The sequence below is a fragment of the Meleagris gallopavo genome, chromosome 15 (assembly GCF_905368555.1).
Source record: "Meleagris gallopavo chromosome 15, MGAL_WU_HG_1.1, whole genome shotgun sequence".
NCBI lineage: Eukaryota > Metazoa > Chordata > Aves > Galliformes > Phasianidae > Meleagris > Meleagris gallopavo.
Genome location: NC_139418.1, coordinates 1,184,808 through 1,207,905, shown reverse-complemented (window position 1 = coordinate 1,207,905; position 23,098 = coordinate 1,184,808). Strand labels below are relative to the sequence as shown.

Sequence of the window (23,098 nt, the reverse complement as noted above, 5' to 3'; positions counted from 1 at the left end):
AGAAGATCTTCTAAATACTTCTTCTCTTGCAAGCATCGAACACTAAAAAAGCCCCCACCTTGTTTGGAAAACTCTGCTTCTTCTCTGCTGATCTTTCCCCTAAAAATAATCCACCGCTACAAAGTTTGTCAGAACAACACCATCCATTTTATTACAGAAATGGCACCAAGTCCCTTCTCATAACACTTCAACAGGCAATGAATGCCATCCTGGTTCACAACATTACACTTTATAGTTCAACATAACACAGGGTCAGCATATTCTGAATATCTTGTGCCAAAGCATCTTCTTTCTAACATTCCCTTACTCTCTGTGGGGTGGCAGTACACGTTAAGGAATGGGTATGTCAATAGGAACACACAGTGCAAACAGGAAAGTAGAAAAAAAGAAAAAGTAATTGTATGCATTTTCATACATCTGCTGAACACAGAGCTCTGAACAGCAAAGAATGCAGTGCTTTCAAGTATGAAAAAGGAACTTGGAACTTGGAAATAGGTTTCAGGACTGCAAAAAGGATTCATGAATTTATGTCTAAAATATTATTTCCTGTTCATATTAATGTATTAGCAGTTAATTCTCAAATTGAATGTACAGAGTTGCAACCAGATATTCAACACAAAAATATGACTACGTCTCTTTACCAGACTTCATAAATCCTGGAATGGTTTCGGTTGGAAGGGAACTTCAAGATCCCCTAGTTGCAACTCTACTGCTATAGGCAGGGACACCTTGCCCCAGATCAGGTTGCTCACAGCCCCATCCAGCCTGGCCTTGGATGCTTCCATGGTGGGGCATCCACAGCATCTCTGGTAACTCCTGCCAGTGTCTCACCACCCTCACAGGAAAGAATTTCTTCCTAATCTTAGTCTAAATCTACCCTCTTCCACCTTAAGGCCATTTCCCCTCATCCTGTCACTACACGCCCTTATCAAAGTCTCATCCTAGCTTTCCTGTGACCCCTTCAGGTACTTTAAGCCCACTCTAAGTTCCCCAGGTCGTTCTTCAAGCTGAAGAGTCCCAGCTATATCTCTATTCTCAAAGGGGACCTGCTCCAGCCCTCTCATCATCTTCGTGGCCCTCCTCCGGACCTGCTCCAACAGCTCCATGGCCTTCTTGTGTAGCAGGCATCAGAACTGAACACAGTACTCCATGTGGGGTCTAAAGAGAGCCAAGTAGAGGGGTAGAATCACCACTCTCAACAGGCTGGACATGCTTCTCTTGATACAACCTAGGAAAGCTTTGGCCTTCTGGGCTGCAGAGCACATTGTCGCTCATCTTGAGCCTTTCATCAAGCAACACCCCCAAATCCTTCTCCTCAGGGCTGCTCTCAAGCCATTCTCTGACCACTCAGTATTAGAGATAGGGATTGCCTTGAGCAGGGTGCACAACTTTTCTCTTGTCTTGCTTGAAATTCATGAGCTTGGCATGGGCCCACCTCTCAAGCCTGATCTGGTCCGTCTAGACAGCATCTCTACCCTCTAGCTGCACCACCCAGCTTGGTGTCATCTGCAAACTTGCTCAGGGTACACTCAGACTCTTTGTCCGTGTCACCTACAAAGATGTTAAATAGAAATGGTCCCAGCACTGACCCTTGAGGGACAAGATTCATCACCAGTCTCCACTTGGACATTGTGGTGATGACTGCAACACTCTGAGTGCAACCACACAGCCAATTCTTTATCCAGAAATCAAAATCCATCCATCAAATCCATTTTTTCTTCAATTTGGTGATCAGGATGTTACGCATGACCATATCAAATCATCTCTTAAGTACAAGTAGATGACGTCAGTTGCTCTTCATTTATCCATTGGTATCAGTACTTTGTCATAACTGACCACCAGGTTTGCCATGCACGACTTGCCCTTGGTGAAGTCATATTGCTTACCACCAATCGCCTCCTCTTTAATTTCCAGGTGCCTCAGAAGGGCCTTCAGGAAGATCAGTCCCATGATCTTGGCAGGCACAGAGATGAGACTGAGTGGCCTTCAAATCCCTGCATCTTCTGATTTTCACTTCTTCAAAGTGGTGGTTATGTTTCCAATTCTCCAATCAGTGAGAACTTGACCAGACTGCCATGGCCTTTCAAATATGATGGATAGCGGGTTGGCAACTTCATCTGCCTCAGAACCCATCGATGGATGTCATCAGGTCCCATGCACTTGTGCACCTGCAGGTTCTTTACATGATCACAAACCTGATCTTCACTGACAGCAGGCAGATCTTCCTTCTCCCAGTTCTTACCATTGCTTTCTGCACCTTGGGCCATGCAGCTAGAGCCCTGGCTGGGGAAGACTTTTACAATCCCTATCTTACCACAGAGAAATATCTCTCAATTCACCATCACCATTGACATATCATTGCTTCTGGGCAGTTATGTACACTTATCAACAACTGTTTTCAAAGAAGAAGTTCAGGCAGAGTAACATTTAATCCAAAATTTCTGATGAAGACATTGAGAACTCAGTAAGAATTGAATCCACTACTGCCAAACCAGTCTGATTGCTGTCACCCAAAAAAGGTCAAATATCCCACTGGTTTCATGTTTTTGTTCCTCCCTTTTTAGATGTTTTAGAAGAAAATACCAATAGTTTGGATGTTTTATTTCTTACATAACAACAATTCTGCATATTCTACCAGGGCTGCTATGAAAGTAATGCCTCCCAATTTATTGCATTGGCCCAAGTTGACCAAGGCCGATGCTGGCGGTATGGCAGCAGAGGCTGAGTGGTCCCACCAATATGCCATTGTGTTTTGGTACCAAGTGATGGCTGGCAGTGGAGGGGCAGTCTGACAAAACAGCATCAGACATGTGAATGCATATGTAGTATCGATGTATCACTGAATTCCACCCTACAGAAACAATTGCACCCGCTGACATTCATCAAGGCTGGCTGAATGTTCATGGAGATCAAACAGTGGATGTGAGCACCATGAGGTGTTGCATGATGTATTTCAGCAGTGCCAAGAGAGAGTCACCTCCTCTGTTGTACATTAATATGAGCGCGACATGCAGGCTCCCATTCAGCGCCAGTGAAAACATAGAGCCTTTCCTGTGGCCCCTTCATGTGCTGGAAGGCCGTTATAAGATCCCCTCAGAGCATTTCTCTTCTCCAGGCTGAAGAGCCCCAGCTCTCTCAGCCTGTCCTCGTAGGGGACCTGCTCCAGCCCTCTCATCATCTTCGTGGCCCTCCTCCCAGACCTGCTCCAACAGCTCCATGGCCTTCTTGTGTAGCAGGCATCAGAACTGCACACAGTACTCCATGTGGGGTCTAAAGAGAGCCAAGTAGAGGGGCAAAATCACCACTCTCAACAGGCTGGACATGCTTCTCTTGAATGCAGCCTAGGAAAGCTTTGGCCTTCTGGGCTGCAGAGCACATTGTCTCGCACGTAGAGACTTTCATCAAGCAACACCTCAAAGTCCTTTTCCTCAGGGCTGCTCTCAAGCCGTTCTCTGCCCACCCTGGATTTGAGCTAGGGATTGCCTTGACCCAGGTGCATAACTTCTTTCTTGTCTTTCTTCAACTTCACAAGGTAGGCATGGGCTCACTTCCCAAGCCTGATCTGGGCCCTCTGGATGGCGTCCCTTCCCTCTAGCAGGCCAACTGCACCACCCAGCTTGGTACCATCTGCAAACTTGCTTAGGGTGCACACAATCACAGAATCATGGAATGGCTTAGCTTGGAAGGAACCTCAACGATCATCGAGTTCCAACCACCTTGACGCAGTCAAGGTCCTGTCCATGTCACCCACAATGATGTCAAATGGCACTGGCCCCTGAGAAATGCCACTCTTCACAGAACTGCACTTGGGCATTGAGCCATTGATCACAGTTCGCTGAGTGCAAACGTGCAGCCAATTCCTCATGGAGTGAGAGATCCATCCATCAAATTCACTTCTCTCCAAATTGGCAATCACGATGTTATGTGGGACTGTGACCAATCCTTTGGATAAGTCCAGGTAGGTGACATCAGTTTCTCTCCATTTATGCACAAACGCTGTAACTTCATCATATAAGGCCGCCAGGATTGTCAGACATGACTTGCCCCTGGTGAAGCCATGTTGGTTACCATCAATCGTCTCCTCTTTATTTTCCATGTGCCTCAGAAGGGCATTTGGGAAGATCAGTCCCATGATCTTGGCAGGCACAGAGATGAGACTGAGTGGCCTTCAAATCCCTGCATCTTCTGATTTTCGCCTCTTCAAAATGGTGGTTATGTTTCCAATTTTCCAATCAGTGAGATACTTCACCAGTCTGCCATGGCCTTTCAAATATGATGGATAGAGAGTTGGCAACTTCATCTGCCTCAGAACCCATCGATGGATGTCATCAGGTCCCATGCACTTGTGCACCTGCAGGTTCTTTACATGATCACCCATCTGATCTTCACTGACAGCAGGCAGATCTTCCTTCTCCCAGTTCTTACCTTTGCTTTCTGCAGTTTGGGCCATGTAGCTAGAGCCCTGGCTGGGGAAGACTTTCACAATCCCTATCTTACCACAGAGAAATCTCTCTCAATTCACAGTTAACCTTTGCTCATGTCGTTGATTTTGGGCAGTATATACATTTCTGAATAACTACTAGCAAGGATGAAGTACAGGACAAGTAACGTTTTATTAGAAATGTCTGATGAAGACACTGAGATCTCAGTAAGAATTGCAACTGCTGCCAAGAAACCACCCTGATGCATTGGTTTCCCCAAAGAAAAGGTGAATACCTTAGTAGTTTCATGTTTTTGTTCCCCTTTTGATTTAACATTATGAAAAAAATAGTAAAAATTTAAATGTTTTGTTACATAATCATAATAACGTCATTCTAAGGGCTGCTCCAAAAGTAATGCCTCCCATTGTTTGTGGCCCACGATGTCCAGATGTACATGGTACAGCAGCAGCAGATGAAGCTTCGTAGCAATATTCCATACCGTTTTGTAACTGAGGGACAGATGACAGCAGAGGAGCAGTCCGACAAAATGGCATCTGACTTGGAAGTGTGTCTGAAGTAATAATGCGTCATTGAACTCCACCATGCAGAAAATACTGAACCCTCTGATATTCGTCAACACTTGCTGAATGTTTATGGAGACCAGACTATGCAGCTGAACACCATGAGGTGTTGGGTGATGTGCTTAACAGTGGGAACACTGGATCACCTCTGCTGGTAAAGATTATTATGAGCGCAAAATGCAGGCTCAAGTCCACAGCTGGTGAATAAGCATTGCTATGTCAGTGACCATGTTGTAAAGCGGCGTTTTGTAGCTGTGAATCTGCACCATCCAACAGTGTTATTCTGCTATTTGTATCAGTTGAAGTTTCCAAGGAAATAAACAGGAGACATTACTTTCAGAGCAATGTACCAATATGCAGCCTCCACATTTCCGATTTACACACTGCAGCCCAGGGAAGCCTGAAGGTTGCACACCCATGTGTTACCGTGTGTCCCAACACCACCACTGCAGCTGTATTGCTGCCTGCTGCACTCAGCAATGACCCAGCTGAGCTGCAGGCAAATGCATCAGAGCAGCTGGATAAGAGCACAGCTGCATGGAGAGACATCGTGACCAGGAGGCAAAGCACACAGCATACACAGGGAGAAGCACAACTCTGCAAAGCAAGAATGCAATGCCTGCACCTCTTGGAACACACAGCTCCACGCACAGCAAATCACTGCAGCACTCTCCAAACATGCTACACATTTCTCTTTGTCACTTTCCTGCAGAGAATGTGCAGGGAAACCTCCCTTCTCACTCAGCGTTCTGGGAATGGCTGATGCCAACTGCAAATGCAGCTTCCCTCTGGAGCTCAATGCCATTGCACAGAGCCCTTCCTTTCTCCAGACACAAACACACCGGCTGTGCAGACTCAGTGCTAAGGAAGGCAACACCCAGACAACTGCCCCACACACTGAGCCCCGCAGCTCTGCACTTCTGCATCCCCCACACGGATAAGCATGGCCCAAATGAGCACCCAGCACATGGGACAAGAAATGAGCTGGGCACCGTGGAAAGAACCCCACTACACAGGCATTCCAGAAACAGACATAGCACATCATAATCCTCTCTTTACATGACACGTGTAAAACATGCATCGTGTTGTTGCTGCTTAAGCCAGTAGAGGGAACACGAGGCATTCTAGACAAATACAAACAACCAAGCCCTCACAACCTCTCTTAGACACTCAGATGCTGCCCAGGAGGCTTCCACTGGATCATCAGCCACGCCGGTTCTGCCCCAGGTCTATCTGCTCTTGCTCCATCTCAAGTTAGAATGACTGAAACATTCATACAAAAGCACTTCTACACAAAAAGAATCTTTCACTGCAAAGGATAGCAGTACAACCGATGGCATTCAACATGAACCAAAGGAAGTGACAGAGGGAAATTGCATCATGGGGAAATAAACCAAAAAACTTTCTTACCCTCTTCATGATGTCCATTAACGTCAGAGAATGCAGCCCATGTGCATAAAGCAAAGCTGCAACTCCCTGTGCATCAAGTGGACGTGGCTGGAGGATTAAAGATAGCAGGACAAACGTATTTCCAGGCTGGAGCATTGGCAGGTCCCACTCTCCTCACTCAGTGGCGTGCCTGGAAAGGCTTGGATGGAAGCCCTCATCTGCTAAAGGAAGCCAACCATGGCAACTGATGAACTCTGCTCGCTTAACAGGTGGCACAAAATCCAGCCTCACATCCTGCACGGTCTGTCCTCATCCAGCTGACACACGGGCTGGCAGCATAAGCACAGGTGTGTGGACGTCTTGAAAGACAGGGAATTTCTGTTGTGGCAAGAGCTAGAAGGCTGAGGGACTGAAATCTACGTGAGATTCTGAAAGCACACTCTCAGTTTCCCTACTAATATCCACAGCTTCCGATTACAGCTATGTTCTTGTGAAACGGGATGTAAACTACAAAAGCAGATCTAAACAAGCAGACGTGGAGTTAACTATCAGATTACATGAGCTGCTATAAACAAGCCATGATGCTGCCTGAAGCGCAGAGCCAGTGCTAATTAAAAGCCGTTAAAGTGTCCCACAGACTGCATCCCGGGGCTCTCGACATCAGCATCCCCCGCGGCGACAGGGACGGCAGGGAAATGCTCAGCGTCGTCGCCAGCCACCGCCGTGCTGCAGTGCTGCGCTGGCAGGCTGGGCAGGACGGGCTTGAGGAACTTGAACTCGCTGTTGCCCGAGCCCGTGGTGAGGCTGAGCTCGTAGCAATAGGCGTGGGGCAGGGTCCCGGCAGCGGCGCCATCAGCCACATAGCTCTGCACGCCGCTGGGGCCGTAAAGCACGTGCCCGCTACTCGGCTCCTTGCTCTTGCACGCCTTGCAAGCCGCAAAGGCCGCCGCCGACACCAAGAAGAGGAGCGACACCAAGACCAAGGCGGCGATTAAAGAGGCCGTGAGGGCGCCGTCCTCCTCGTGTGCGGCGGGGCTCTGCTGCGGCAGCTGAGCGTCCCAGGAGCCGTGCAGGAGGAGCACGCTGAGCGCTGCGGTGGCCGACAGCGGCGGCCGCCCGTTGTCCCGCACCAGCACGACGAGCTTCTGCTTCGCGGCGTCCCTCTCCGTCGGCGGCCTCCTCAGCCGCACCTCCCCGCTTTGGGCACCCACGGCAAACAGCCCCGGCTCCGTGGCCCTCAGCAGCCGGTACGAAAGCCACGAGTTCTGACCCGAGTCGGCGTCCACGGCCACCACTTTGCTCACCAGGTCCCCCGCTTCGGCCCACGCGGGCACCGGCTCGCTCCAAGGAGGGCTGCCGTCCTGCGCGCTGGGGTGCAGCACCAGCGGCGCGTTGTCGTTCTCGTCCACCACCAGCAGGCGGACGCCCACGGTGCTGCTGAGGGGAGGCGAGCCCGCGTCCGCAGCGCTCACCACCACCTCCAGCTGCCTCAGCTGCTCGTAGTCCAGCGGCCGCAGCACGAACACGGCTCCGCTCTCGGAGTTCACGGACACGCACGAGCACGGCTCTCGTTCTGGGGGATGGGCCGGCACCAGGGAATAGCTCACCTTGCCGTTGGCTCCCGCGTCCGCGTCCGTTGCCTTCACGGCCCCGACGAGCAGCGCGGGGACGTTGTTCTCGTGCACGTACATGGTGTACGACGTCTGGTTGAAGACGGGCGCGTTGTCATTCACGTCGGAGATGTCCACGGTGAACGTGCGGCTGCTGCTCAGACGAGGAGACCCTGCATCTGCTGCCGTGACGATTACACTGTAACGTGCTGTTTTCTCCCGGTCCAACGCGCTCACGGTCACCAGCTCGTAGTAGTTCTTAAAGGCTGGCCGGAGGGAGAAGGGCAGCTGTTCTTCGAGGGCACAGCTGATCTCCCCATTCACACCGGAATCCTGATCCCTGACATCAAAGAGTGCGACCACAGTGCCAGGTGCTGCATTCTCAGGGATTGGGCTGTTGAAGGAACTGACCACGATCTCTGGTGCATTGTCATTCACATCCACCACCTCTACCAACACTTTAGAAAGTGCTGACAGACCTCCACCGTCTGTTGCGCGCACACTGAGGTCATATATCTTTGTTGACTCAAAATCTAGAGGTTCTTTTACACGGATTTCTCCGTTCTTGGTGTTGATTGTAAATGCTGGCTGGCTCTGGCTCAAGACTTGGCTGAATTGATAGGAAATATCACCGTTCAGTCCCTCATCTGCATCCGTGGCCAACACCCGGAGAACTAAGGAGCCCTCTGGGGCACTTTCCACAATGTGTTCAGTATATAAATCTTGTGTGAAGATGGGAGCATTGTCGTTTACATCCAGAACTATGATGTGGATTTGAGTCGAACCACTCCTTGGTGGAGTGCCCCCATCTGTGGCAACGAGAGTGAAATCCAACTCTGGATGCTCCTCTCTGTCCAGAGGCTGTTGCAAAACCAGTTGGATCTGCATGTCATGCTCATTCTTTCTCTGATAGGAGACATTGAAGAATTCGTTCTCAGGAACGATGCTGTAAGCCTGGATGTCATTGCTGCCTACGTCCAGGTCCTGAGCAGCCTCCACAGGGAAACGGGAGCCCGGGTCTCCCCTCTCTGGGATCTTAAAAGTCACTTGTTCTTCCGGGAAGACCGGCGAGTGGTCATTGATGTCCTCCACGGACACCTCAATGGGAAAGAACTGCAGCGGGTCGGCGAGCAGCAGCTCGAAGGCGAGCGTGCAGGTGCGGGAGCGTCCGCACATCTCCTCCCGATCGAGCCGCTCGGCGACAACGAGGCGGCCGCTGCCGCGCTCTAAGCGAAAGTGCTGCCGGCCGGCCGGCGAGGCGATGCGCGCCCGGCGAGCCGACAGCTGCGCCGGGGCCAGCCCCGCGTCCTCCGCCACGTCGCCCACCGGCGAGCCGCTCTCGCCCTCCTCGGCCACGGAGTAGCGGATGGGCTCGCAGCGAACGCGCGGCACGCCCAGCAAAGCCCACAGACACAGCACTTGCCTCGCAGCCGCCATGGCGGGGCGGCGGACACCCTCCGGCCGGCCGGGAAGCGCGCTCCTCCGCGGGAAGCGGCGCCCGGCAGCAGCGCGCCGGGACGGACGGGCGGCCTCGCTCCCCGCTTGCCTCTCTCCCCGCTCGCCTCCCTCCCCGCTCGCCTCCCTCACCGACTGCGGACGGAGCCCGGAGCCCGCAGCGCGAAGCCCGGCAGTAGCACGGCCGCCCCGGCCCGGCGGCGTCTCACACGCACCTCACGGCAGCACGGACAACAGCTCGCCGCCGCTCTCCGCCGCTCTCCGCCGCTCTCCGCCGCCGCTCTCCGCCGCCTCCTCCCGCCTGCGCTGCGCTGCGCTGCGCTCGGCCTCTCCCCGCCCGCAGCCGCTCGGCGCCGCCTTGGCCAGGAGCACCACCCTGCGGCCGGCGCCGGGACTGCTCCGGGCACGGGACGCGCTCCTGCCCGCGGCCTCTCGCCGCCACACGCAGCGGTGGACGAAAGAAGAAAACACGCAAAGAAATCACGCAGCACAACGCAGCGTCTGTTTCCAAATATTCAACGGCACTGCACTTTTTATTAAACATTTCCACACGCGGCGCGGCAATCAGTTGTTCTGTTTGCATAACATATATTTCGGGGGGAACACGTAAGACAATGCTCAATCACAATCCCGTCAGAAAAATGATAATGAATCAAATGAAAATTCATGCAGTCGAAGACAAACTCTGAAGACCATATTCTAACTGCTGCTCTTCACGCTCATTGAGAAACCTCTGCAAGTCAGAATAAGAGACATTGCACCAAAATGAGGGCACTTTAGCACTTTTGTCACTGTTCCACTTGCACAGATGTGCTCCAAGATATTTCCTGGATTTGCCTTACAATCCATCCAAACACACTGAACATATTTTCTTTATCTGAGCAGACGGAGAATGCTGAGGTCCTCAACGCCTTCTTTACACCTGCCTTTAATAGGCAGATCAGTTATCCTCTGGGCACTTTACAGCCTGATCTGGAAGTCTTGCATGCTACGCAGAATACATCCCCAGTGATTCAGGCAGAGACAGTGAAAGAGCTCCTTCTCCATCTGGACTGTCACAAGACCATGGGGCCAGATGAGCTCCATCCTAAAGTGCTGAGGGAGCTGGTGGAAGTGACTGCCAAGCTGCTCTCTGCCATCTACCATCACTCCTGGTTATCCGGAGAGGCCCCAGAAGATGGAGGCTTGCTGATGTGACTCCCGTCTACAAGAAGGGCCTATACGAGGATCTGAGGAACTACAGGCCTGTCAGCCTGACCTCGGTACCAGGGAAAGTTATGGAGCAAATCATCTTGCGTGAGATCACACAGCACGTGAGTGGCATCTGGGGGATCAGGCCCAGCCAGCACAGGTACACGAAAGGCAGGTCATGCCTGAGCAACCTCATCTCCTTCTACGACTGGGTGACCAGATTGGTAGACAAGAGTAAGGTTATTCGTGTAGTCTATCCAGACTTCAGCAAAGCCTATGCATGTTCTCTCACAGCATTCTTCTGGGGAAACTGGCTGCCGTGCCGTAGGTAAGGAACTGGCTAGACGGTTGATCACTGCCCATCAAGTACTAGTTAATGGAGCAAAGACCAGCTGGTGACCCATTAAAGGTGGCGTCCCCCAGGGATCCGTACAGGGGCCCATCTTGTTTAATATCCTTATTGATGACCTAGATGAGGGCATTGAGTGCACCCTCAGTAAGTTTGCAGAAGACACCAAGTTGGGACGTAGTGTAGATTTGCTTGAGATGTGGCAGATCATTCAGATGGATCTAGAAAAGCTGATGATGAATGGGATGAGGTTCAACAAGGCCAAGTGCTAGGTCCTGCACTTTGGCCACAATTACCGCATGCAGCACTATAGGCTTGGTGCTGAATGGCTGGATGACTGTGAAGAGAAAAGGAACCTGGGGGTGTTGGTTGATGCTTGGCTGAACATGAGCCAGCAGCGTGCCCAGATGGCCAAGAGGGCCAACAGCATCCTGGCCTGCATTAGAAATAGTGTGGCCAGCAGGAGCAGGGAGGTAATCATCCCCTGTATTCAGCAGTGGGGAGGCCGCATCTTGAGTACTGTATTCTGTTTTGGGCCCCTCACTACAAGAAAGACATTCAGGCCCTGGAACATGTCCAGAGAAGAGCAACAAAACTGGTGAGTTGTCTGGAGCATAAGTCTAACGAGGAGCGGCTGAGGGAGCCGGGATTGTTTAGTCTGGAGAAAAGGAGGCTCAGGGGAGACCTCATTGCACTCTACAACTTCCTGAAGGGAGGCTGTGATGAGGAGGGTTTTGGCCTCTTCTCCCAGGCAACAAACAGAACCCGAGGAAATGGCCACAAGTTGTACCAGAGGAGGCTTGGGTTAGACATAAGGAGGAACATTTTCTCTCAGAGAGTGGCCAGGCACTGGAGTGGCGGCCCAGGGAGGTGGTGGAGTCGCTGTCCCTGGCAGTGTTCAAGAGGCATCTGGATGAGGAGCTACGAGATCTGGTTTAGTAGTTTGTGGCAGCAATGGTGATAGGAGGACAGTTGGACCGAATGATCTTGCAGGTCCTTTCCAACCTTGTGATTCTATGATTCTATGATTCTATGGCTGACCATGTAGGTCTTTCACCAACTGACAGCCCCACATTTTTCTCCACAGCCTTGCTCTCAAGACACTCTGCCCAACTTGTATCTGTTCTAGGGATTGGCTTGAAGCAGATGTAGGTCCTCACACTTGTCTTGGTTGATCTTCATGAGGTTGGCATGGGACCACCTCTTCAGCCTGACCAGGTTCCTCTGGATGGCATCCCTTCCCTCTAGCATGTCAACTCCATCACTCAGCCCTGTGTCATCTGCAATACTGCTGAGCGTGCACTCAATTCCACTGGCCATGTCACCTCCAAAGATGTTAAATAACACCACTCCCAGCAGTGATTCCTGAGGACAGACACACATCAACCGTCTCCACCTGGACACTGCAATATTGTCTACAACTCTCTGAGCGTGACCATCCAGCCAATTCCTTGAGCACCGACAGCTCTGTCCATCAAATCAATTTCTCTCCAACGTGCTGACCAGATGTCATGCGGAACCTCATCACAAGTCCACATAGATGATGTCAGTTGCTCTTCATTTATCCACTGATTCTGTAACTTCATCATAAAAGTCACCAAGGATGTCAGGCATGACTTGCCATGGGTGAAGCCATGTTGGTTAACACCAATCACATGCCCTGTTTCCAGGTGCCTCAGTAGGGCCTTCAGGATGATCTGCTCCATGATTTTGTCAGGCACAGAGATGAGACTGAGTGGCCTTCAAATCCCTGCACCTTCCGATTGCCCCTTCTTCAAAAGAGGCTTATATTTCCAATTTTCCGATCAGTGAGAACTTCACCAGACTGCCATGACCTTTCAAATATGATAGATAGAGGCTTGGCAACTTCGTCTACCTCAGAACCCATGGATGGATCTCATTGGGTCCCACACACCTGCACGTTCTTTACATGATCACCAATCTGATCTTCACTGACAGTAGGCAGATCTTCCTTCTCCCTGTTCTTACCTTTGCTTTCTGCAGCTTGGGCCACGCAGCTAGAGCCCTGGCTGGGGAAGACTTTCACAATCCCTATCTGACCACAGAGAAATATCTCACTTCACTGTCAACCTTTGCTCATATCGTTGCTTCTGGGCAGTATGTACACTTATCAATAATTGTTTTCAAGGAATAAGTTCCGGCAGAGTAACATTTAATCCAAAATTTGTGAGGACGACATGGAGATATCAGTAAAAATTGCATCCACTGCCCAGGAACCAGCCTGATGTTTGGGCTTCCTTTTTGGCTTTATTATCAGCACAACATTCAGATTCAAGTCCACAAGTGGTGAATAAGCATAGCTATATCGGTGACTATGTTGCATTACAGCATTTTATAGCTGTGAATCTGCTCCAACAAAGAGTGCTGATGTGCACACTGTATCAGTTGAAGTTTCAACGGAAATAAATGGGAGGCATTACTTTCAGAGCAATGTATTGATATGCAGTATACACATTTCCTGTTTACACAGTGCAGACCAGGTACGCCAGGAGGTTGCACACCCATGTGTTACGGTCTCCATCCGGACATCACAGAATTAACTACAACTCTCTGAGCGTGACCATCCAGCCAATTCCTTCAGCACAAACAGCTCTGTCCATTAAATCAGTTTCTCTCCAATGTGGTGACCAGATGTCATGCAGAACCTTATCAAACCTTTCACAAGTCCACGTAGATGATGTCAGTTGCTCTTTGTTTATCCACTGATGCTGTAACTTCATCATAAAAGTCACCAAGGTTGTCAGGCATGACTTGCCCTTGGTGAAGCCATGTTGGTTAACACCAATCATCTCAACTGTTTTCCAGGTGCCTCAGAAGGGCCTTCAGGATGACCAGCTCCATGATCTTGGCGGGCACAGAGGTGAGACTGAGTGGCCTTCAGATCCCTGCATCTTCTGATTGTCCCTTTTTGAAAATGGGGCTATGTTTCCAATATCTTACCACAGAGAAATTTCTCTCACTTCACACTCAACATTTGCTCATGTCTTTGCTTCTTGGTTGTATGTACATTTCTGAATATCATTTTTCAAAGATGAAACACTGGAAGAGTAACATTTCATCAAAAATCTCTAATGAAGACATTGAGACATCAGTAAGAATTGCATCCACTCCCACCATACCAGCCTGATGCATTGGTTTTATCACGAAAACATCACACTTATTTCCTCGTTTTGTTTGACATTCTTAAAAAGATTTAAGAACGATATCATAAATGTAAATATTTTTTAACTTACATAATAACAAGATTGTATATTCCATGAGGGTTGCTCTGAAAGTTATGCCTCACAATTTATTGTGGTGGACCATGATATCCAAGGCAGACTTTGGTGGAATGACAGCAGAGGTTGAACCTTTCCACCGGTATCCCATTACCTTCTGATACTGTTTGGCAGATGGCAGCAGAGGGGCAGTCTGACAAAATGCCATCTGACATAGAAGAATGGGAGAAGCAACATTTCTCAGGGAAGAACTCCATGCAGAAAAAATTCCAACCACGGACACTGAGCAACACTTGCTGAATTCTTATGGAGACTAGACAATTTAGTTGAGCACCTGAAGGTGGTGGATGATGTGTTCTAGCAGTAGCAACAGAGGGTCACTTCCACTGCTGCAGATTATTATGAGCGCAACATTCAGGCTTTAGTTCACCACACGTGGATACACAGAGCTATATCGGTGACCATGTTGTAAAGCAGCGTTTTGTAGCTGTGAATCTGCACCATCCAACAGTGTTATTCTGCTAATTGTATCAGTTGAAGTTTCCAAGGAAAAAACAGGAGGCATTACTTTCAGAGCAATGTACCTATATGCAGCCTGCACATTTCCGATTTACACACTGCAGCCCAGGGAAGCCTGAAGGTTGCACACCCATGTGTTACCGTGTGTCCCAACACCACCACTGCAGCTGTATTGCTGCCTGCTGCACTCAGCAATGACCCAGTTGAACAGCTGAGCTGCAGGAGAATGGATCAGAGTGGCTGCATAAGAGCACAGCTGCATGGAGAGACATCGTGACCAGGAGGCAAAGCACACAGCATACACAGGGAGAAGCACAACTCTGCAAAGCAAGAATGCAATGCCTGCACCTCTTGGAACACGAGCTCCACGCACAGCAAACCACTGCAACACTCTCCAAACATGCTGCACATTTCTCTTTGTCACTTTCCTGCAGAGAACGTGCAGGGAAACCTCCCTTCTCACTCAGCATTCTGGGAATGGCTGATGCCAATGCAATGCCTGCACCTCTTGGAAATCTTAAGCCAGTAGAGGGAACACGAGGCATTCTAGACAAATACAAACAACCAAGCCCTCACAACCTCTCTTAGACACTCAGATGATGCCCAGTAGACTTCCAGAGGACCTTCAGCCACGCCAGCTCTGCCCCAGGTCTATCTGCTCTTGCTCCATCTCAAGTTAGAATGACTGAAACATTCATACAAAAGCATTTCAACACAAAAAGAATCTTTCACTGCAAAGGATAGCAGTACACACCGATGGCATTCAACATGAACCAAAATAAGAGACATAGAATCAAGAAGGTTGCATCATGGGGAATTTAAACAAAAAACTTCCTTACCCTCTTCATGATGTCCATTAAAGTCAGAGAATGCAGCCCATGTGCATAAAGCAAAGCTGCAACTCCCTGTGCATCGAGTGGACGTGGCTGGAAGATTAAAGATAGCAGGACAAACGTATTTCCAGGCTGGAGCATTGGCAGGTCCCACTCTCCTCACTCAGTGGCGTGCCTGGAAAGGCTTGGATGGAAGCCCTCATCTGCTAAAGGAAGCCAACCATGGAACTGATGAACTCTGCTCGCTTAACAGGTGGCACAAAATCCAGCCTCACATCCTGCACGGTCTGTCCTCATCCAGCTGACACACGGGCTGGCAGCATAAGCACAGGTGTGTGGACGTCTTGAAAGACAGGGAATTTCTGTTGTGGCAAGAGCTAGAAGGCTGAGGGACTGAAATCTACGTGAGATTCTGAAAGCACACTCTCAGTTTCCCTACTAATATCCACAGCTTCCGATTACAGCTACGTTCTTGTGAAACGGGATGTAAACTACAAAAGCAGATCTAAACAAGCAGACGTGGAGTTAACTATCAGATTACATGAGCTGCTATAAACAAGCCATGATGCTGCCTGAAGCGCAGAGCCAGTGCTAATTAAAAGCCGTTAAAGTGTCCCACAGACTGCATCCCGGGGCTCTCGACATCAGCATCCCCCGCGGCGACAGGGACGGCAGGGAAATGCTCAGCGTCGTCGCCAGCCACCGCCGTGCTGCAGTGCTGCGCTGGCAGGCTGGGCAGGACGGGCTTGAGGAACTTGAACTCGCTGTTGCCCGAGCCCGTGGTGAGGCTGAGCTCGTAGCAATAGGCGTGGGGCAGGGTCCCGGCAGCGGCGCCATCAGCCACATAGCTCTGCACGCCGCTGGGGCCGTAAAGCACGTGCCCGCTACTCGGCTCCTTGCTCTTGCACGCCTTGCAAGCCGCAAAGGCCGCCGCCGACACCAAGAAGAGGAGCGACACCAAGACCAAGGCGGCGATTAAAGAGGCCGTGAGGGCGCCGTCCTCCTCGTGTGCGGCGGGGCTCTGCTGCGGCAGCTGAGCGTCCCAGGAGCCGTGCAGGAGGAGCACGCTGAGCGCTGCGGTGGCCGACAGCGGCGGCCGCCCGTTGTCCCGCACCAGCACGACGAGCTTCTGCTTCGCGGCGTCCCTCTCCGTCGGCGGCCTCCTCAGCCGCACCTCCCCGCTTTGGGCACCCACGGCAAACAGCCCCGGCTCCGTGGCCCTCAGCAGCCGGTACGAAAGCCACGAGTTCTGACCCGAGTCGGCGTCCACGGCCACCACTTTGCTCACCAGGTCCCCCGCTTCGGCCCACGCGGGCACCGGCTCGCTCCAAGGAGGGCTGCCGTCCTGCGCGCTGGGGTGCAGCACCAGCGGCGCGTTGTCGTTCTCGTCCACCACCAGCAGGCGGACGCCCACGGTGCTGCTGAGGGGAGGCGAGCCCGCGTCCGCAGCGCTCACCACCACCTCCAGCTGCCTCAGCTGCTCGTAGTCCAGCGGCCGCAGCACGAACACGGCTCCGCTCTCGGAGTTCACGGACACGCACGAGCACGGCTCTCGTTCTGGGGGATGGGCCGGCACCAGGGAATAGCTCACCTTGCCGTTGGCTCCCGCGTCCGCGTCCGTTGCCTTCACGGCCCCGACGAGCAGCGCGGGGACGTTGTTCTCGTGCACGTACATGGTGTACGACGTCTGGTTGAAGACGGGCGCGTTGTCATTCACGTCGGAGATGTCCACGGTGAACGTGTGGCTGCTGCTCAGACGAGGAGACCCTGCATCTGCTGCCGTGACGATTACACTGTAACGTGCTGTTTTCTCCCGGTCCAACGCGCTCACGGTCACCAGCTCGTAGTAGTTCTTAAAGGCTGGCCGGAGGGAGAAGGGCAGCTGTTCTTCGAGGGCACAGCTGATCTCCCCATTCACACCGGAATCCTGATCCCTGACATCAAAGAGTGCGACCACAGTGCCAGGTGCTGCATTCTCAGGGATTGGGCTGTTGAAGGAACTGACCACGATCTCTGGTGCGTTGTCATTCACATCCACCACCTCTACCAACACTTTAGAGAGTGCTGACAGTCTTCCACCATCCACTGCCCGCACACTGAACTCGTGTTTCTGTGCAACCTCGTAATCCAAAGGCTTCGTGATACGGATTTCACCACTACTGGGGTCAATGATGAATGCTGATAGGATCTGGACTGCTGCTTGGCTGAACTGATAGGAAATGTCACCATTAATTCCCTCGTCTGCATCGGTGGCTACCACTCTGAGAACCACAGAGCCTTCTGGAGCATTTTCGAAAATCTTTGCATTGTACAGCTTCTGTGTGAAGGTGGGAGCATTGTCATTTACATCCAGAACTATGATGTGGATTTGAGTCGAACCACTCCTCGGTGGAGAACCCCCATCTGTGGCAACGAGAGTGAAATCCATCTCCGGTTGCTCCTCTCTGTCCAGAGGCTGTTGTAAAACCAGTTCAAGAACATTATTACTTTCACCGTGAGTCTGATAGGAGATACTGAAGTACTCGTTCTCAGGAACGATGCTGTAAGCCTGGATGTCATTGCTGCCAATGTCCAGGTCCTGAGCAGCCTCCACAGGGAAACGGGAGCCCGGGTCTCCCCTCTCTGGGATCTCAAAAGTCACTGGTTCTTCCGGGAAGACCGGCGAGTGGTCATTGATGTCCTCCACGGACACTTCAATGGGAAAGAACTGCAGCGGGTCGGCGAGCAGCAGCTCGAAGGCGAGCGTGCAGGTGCGGGAGCGTCCGCATATCTCTTCCCGATCGAGCCGCTCGGCGACAACGAGGCGGCCGTTGCCGCGCTCTAAGCGAAAGTGCTGCCGGCCGGCCGGCGAGGCGATGCGCGCCCGGCGAGCCGACAGCTGCGCCGGGGCCAGCCCCGCGTCCTCCGCCACGTCGCCCACCGGCGAGCCGCTCTCGCCCTCCTCGGCCACGGAGTAGCGGATGGGCTCGCAGCGAACGCGCGGCACGCCCAGCAAAGCCCACAGACACAGCACTTGCCTCGCAGCCGCCATGGCGGGGCGGCGGACACCCTCCGGCCGGCCGGGAAGCGCGCTCCTCCGCGGGAAGCGGCGCCCGGCAGCAGCGCGCCGGGACGGACGGGCGGCCTCGCTCCCCGCTCGTCTCCCTCGCTGCCTCTCGCCGACTGCGGACGGAGACCGGAGCCCGGAGCCCGGGCCCGGCGGCGTCTCACACGCACCTCACGGCAGCACGGACAACAGCTCGCCGCCGCTCTCCGCCGCCGCTCTCCGCCGCCTCCTCCCGCCTGCGCTGCGCTGCGCTGCCTTGCGCTGGGCTCGGCCTCTCCCCGCCCGCAGCCGCTCGGCGCCGCCTTGGCCAGGAGCACCACCCTGCGGCCCGCGCCGGGACTGCTCCGGGCACGGGACGCGCTCCTGCCCGCGGCCTCTCGCCGCCACACGCAGCGGTGGACGAAAGAAGAAAACACGCAAAGAAATCACGCAGCACAACGCAGCGTCTGTTTCCAAATATTCAACGGCACTGCACTTTTTATTAAACATTTCCACACGCGGCGCGGCAATCAGTTGTTCTGTTTGCATAACATATATTTCGGGGGGAACACGTAAGACAATGCTCAATCACAATCCCGTCAGAAAAATGATAATGAATCAAATGAAAATTCATGCAGTCGAAGACAAACTCTGAAGACCATATTCTAACTGCTGCTCTTCACGCTCATTGAGAAACCTCTGCAAGTCAGAATAAGAGACATTGCACCAAAATGAGGGCACTTTAGCACTTTTGTCACTGTTCCACTTGCACAGATGTGCTCCAAGATATTTCCTGGATTTGTCTTACAATCCATCCAAACACACTGAACATATTTTCTTTATCTGAGCAGACGGAGAATGCTGAGGTCCTCAACGCCTTCTTTACACCTGCCTTTAATAGGCAGATCAGTTATCCTCTGGGCACTTTACAGCCTGATCTGGAAGTCTTGCATGCTACGCAGAATACACCCCCAGTGATTCAGGCAGAGACAGTGAAAGAGCTCCTTCTCCATCTGGACTGTCACACATGGGGCCAGATGAGCTCCATCCTAAAGTGCTGAGGGAGCTGGTGGAAGTGACTGCCAAGCTGCTCTCTGCCATCTACCATCACCCCTGGTTATCTGGAGAGGCCCCAGAAGATGGAGGCTTGCTGATGTGACTCCCGTCTACAAGAAGGGCCTATACGAGGATCTGAGGAACTACAGGCCTGTCAGCCTGACCTCGGTACCAGGGACAGTTATGGAGCAAATCATCTTGCGTGAGATCACACAGCACGTGAGTGGCATCTGGGGGATCAGGCCCAGCCAGCACAGGTACACGAAAGGCAGGTCATGCCTGAGCAACCTCATCTCCTTCTACGACTGGGTGACCAGATTGGTAGACAAGAGTAAGGTTATTCGTGTAGTCTATCCAGACTTCAGCAAAGCCTATGACACGTTCTCTCACAGCATTCTTCTGGGGAAACTGGCTGCCCGTGGCCTGGACAGACATACCCTTCTTTAGGTAAGGAACTGGCTAGACGGTTGATCACTGCCCATCAAGTACTAGTTAATGGAGCAAAGATCAGCTGGTGACCCATTAAAGGTGGCGTCCCCCAGGGATCCGTACAGGGGCCCATCTTGTTTAATATCCTTATTGATGACCTAGATGAGGGCATTGAGTGCACCCTCAGTAAGTTTGCAGAAGACACCAAGTTGGGACGTAGTGTAGATTTGCTTGAGATGTGGCAGATCATTCAGACGGATCTAGAAAAGCTGATGATGAATGGGATGAGGTTCAACAAGGCCAAGTGCTAGGTCCCGCACTTTGGCCACAATTACCGCATGCAGCACTATAGGCTTGGTGCTGAATGGCTGGATGACTGTGAAGAGAAAAGGGACCTGGGGGTGTTGGTTGATGCTTGGCTGAACATGAGCCAGCAGCGTGCCCAGATGGCCAAGAGGGCCAACAGCATCCTGGCCTGCATTAGAAATAGTGTGGCCAGCAGGAGCAGGGAGGTAATCATCCCCTGTATTCAGCAGTGGGGAGGCCGCATCTTGAGTACTGTATTCTGTTTTGGGCCCCTCACTACAAGAAAGACATTCAGGCCCTGGAACATGTCCAGAGAAGAGCAACAAAACTGGTGAGTTGTCTGGAGCATAAGTCTAACAAGGAGCGGCTGAGGGAGCTGGGATTAGTCTGGTGTTTAGTCTGGAGAAAAGGAGGCTCAGGGGAGACCTCATTGCACTCTACAACTTCCTGAAGGGAGGCTGTGATGAGGAGGGTTTTGGCCTCTTCTCCCAGGCAACAAACAGAACCCGAGGAAATGGCCACAAGTTGTACCAGAGGAGGCTTGGGTTAGACATAAGGAGGAACATTTTCTCTCAGAGAGTGGCCAGGCACTGGAGTGGCGGCCCAGGGAGGTGGTAGAGTCGCTGTCCCTGGCAGTGTTCAAGAGGCATCTGGATGAGGAGCTACGAGATCTGGTTTAGTAGTTTGTGGCAGCAATGGTGATAGGAGGACAGTTGGACTGAATGATCTTGCGGGTCCTTTCCAACCTTGTGATTCTATGATTCTATGATTCTATGATTCTATGGCTGACCATGTAGGTCTTTCACCAACTGACAGCCCCACATTTTTCTCCACAGCCTTGCTCTCAAGACACTCTGCCCAACTTGTATCTGTTCTAGGGATTGGCTTGAAGCAGATGTAGGTCCTCACACTTGTCTTGGTTGATCTTCATGAGGTTGGCATGGGACCACCTCTTCAGCCTGACCAGGTTCCTCTGGATGGCATCCCTTCCCTCTAGCATGTCAACTCCATCACTCAGCCCTGTGTCATCTGCAATACTGCTGAGAGTACACTCAATTCCACTGGCCATGTCACCTCCAAAGATGTTAAATAACTCCCAGCAGTGATCCCTGAGGACAGACACACATCAACCGTCTCACCTGGACATTGTGATATTGTCTACAACTCTCTGAGCGTGACCATCCAGCCAATTCCTTCAGCACCGACTGCTCTGTCCATCAAATCAATTTCTCTCCAATGTGCTGACCAGATGTCATGCGGAACCTCATCACAAGTCCACATAGATGATGTCAGTTGCTCTTCATTTATCCACTGATTCTGTAACTTCATCATAAAAGTCACCAAGGATGTCAGGCATGACTTGCCATGGGTGAAGCCATGTTGGTTAACACCAATCACATGCCCTGTTTCCAGGTGCCTCAGTAGGGCCTTCAGGATGATCTGCTCCATGATTTTGTCAGGCACAGAGATGAGACTGAGTGGCCTTCAAATCCCTGCACCTTCCGATTGCCCCTTCTTCAAAAGAGGCTTATATTTCCAATTTTCCAATCAGTGAGAACTTCACCAGACTGCCATGACCTTTCAAATATGATAGATAGAGGCTTGGCAACTTCGTCTACCTCAGAACCCATGGATGGATCTCATTGGGTCCCACACACCTGCACGTTCTTTACATGATCACCAATCTGATCTTCACTGACAGCAGGCAGATCTTCCTTCTCCCAGTTCTTACCTTTGCTTTCTGCATCTTGGGACACGCAGCTAGAGCCCTGGCTGGGGAAGACTTTCACAATCCCTATCTTACCACAGAGAAATATCTCACTTCACTGTCAACATTTGCTCATATCGTTGCTTCTGGGCAGTATGTACACTTATCAATAATTGTTTTCAAGGAATAAGTTCCGGCAGAGTAACATTTAATCCAAAATTTGTGAGGAAGACATGGAGACATCAGTAAAAATTGCATCCACTGCCCAGGAACCAGCCTGATGTTTGGGCTTCCTTTTTGGCTTTATTATCAGCACAACATTCAGACTCAAGTCCACAAGTGGTGAATAAGCATAGCTATATCGGTGACTGTGTTGCATTACAGCATTTTGTAGCAGAGAATCAGCTCCAACCAAGAGTGCTGATGTGCACACTGTATCAGTTGAAGTTTCAACGGAAATAAATGGGAGGCATTACTTTCAGAGCAATGTATTGATATGCAGTATACACATTTCCTGTTTACACAGTGCAGCCAAGGCAAGCCAGAAGGTTGCACACCCATGTGTTACGGTCTCCATCCGGACATCACAGAATTGACTACAACTCTCTGAGCGTGACCATCCAGCCAATTCCTTCAGCAAAACAGCTCTGTCCATTAAATCAGTTTCTCTCAAATGTGGTGACCAATGTCATGCAGAACCTTATCAAACCTTTCACACGTCCACGTAGATGATGTCAGTTGCTCTTCGTTTATCCACTGATTCTGAAACTTCATCATAAAAGTCACCAAGTTTGTCAGGCATGACTTGCCATGGGTGAAGCCTTGTTGGTTAACAGCAATCATCTCAACTGTTTTCCAGATACCTCAGAAGGGCCTTCAGGATGATCTGCTCCATGACCCTGGCAGGCACAGAGGTGAGACTGAGTGGCCTTCAGATCCCTGCATCTTCTGATTGTCCCTTTTTGAAAATGGAGCTATGTTTCCAAT

At 51.4% G+C, this 23,098-nt stretch overlaps 1 protein-coding gene across 1 annotated transcript; it reads right to left on the bottom strand.

Moving 5' to 3' along the window:
- Positions 1 to 124: 124 nt before the first annotated feature.
- LOC146543298 (uncharacterized) lies at positions 125 to 23,097 on the bottom strand. Its single transcript, XM_085236926.1, has 4 exons — positions 16,186 to 23,097; positions 12,912 to 13,052; positions 12,157 to 12,361; positions 125 to 9,671 (listed from the first exon to the last, which is right to left on the bottom strand). The coding sequence occupies exons 1-4, from the start codon at positions 18,616 to 18,618 to the stop codon at positions 7,003 to 7,005; spliced, it is 5,448 nt and encodes a 1,815-aa protein (XP_085093052.1). The 5' UTR covers positions 18,619 to 23,097; the 3' UTR covers positions 125 to 7,002.
- Position 23,098: the final 1 nt, after the last annotated feature.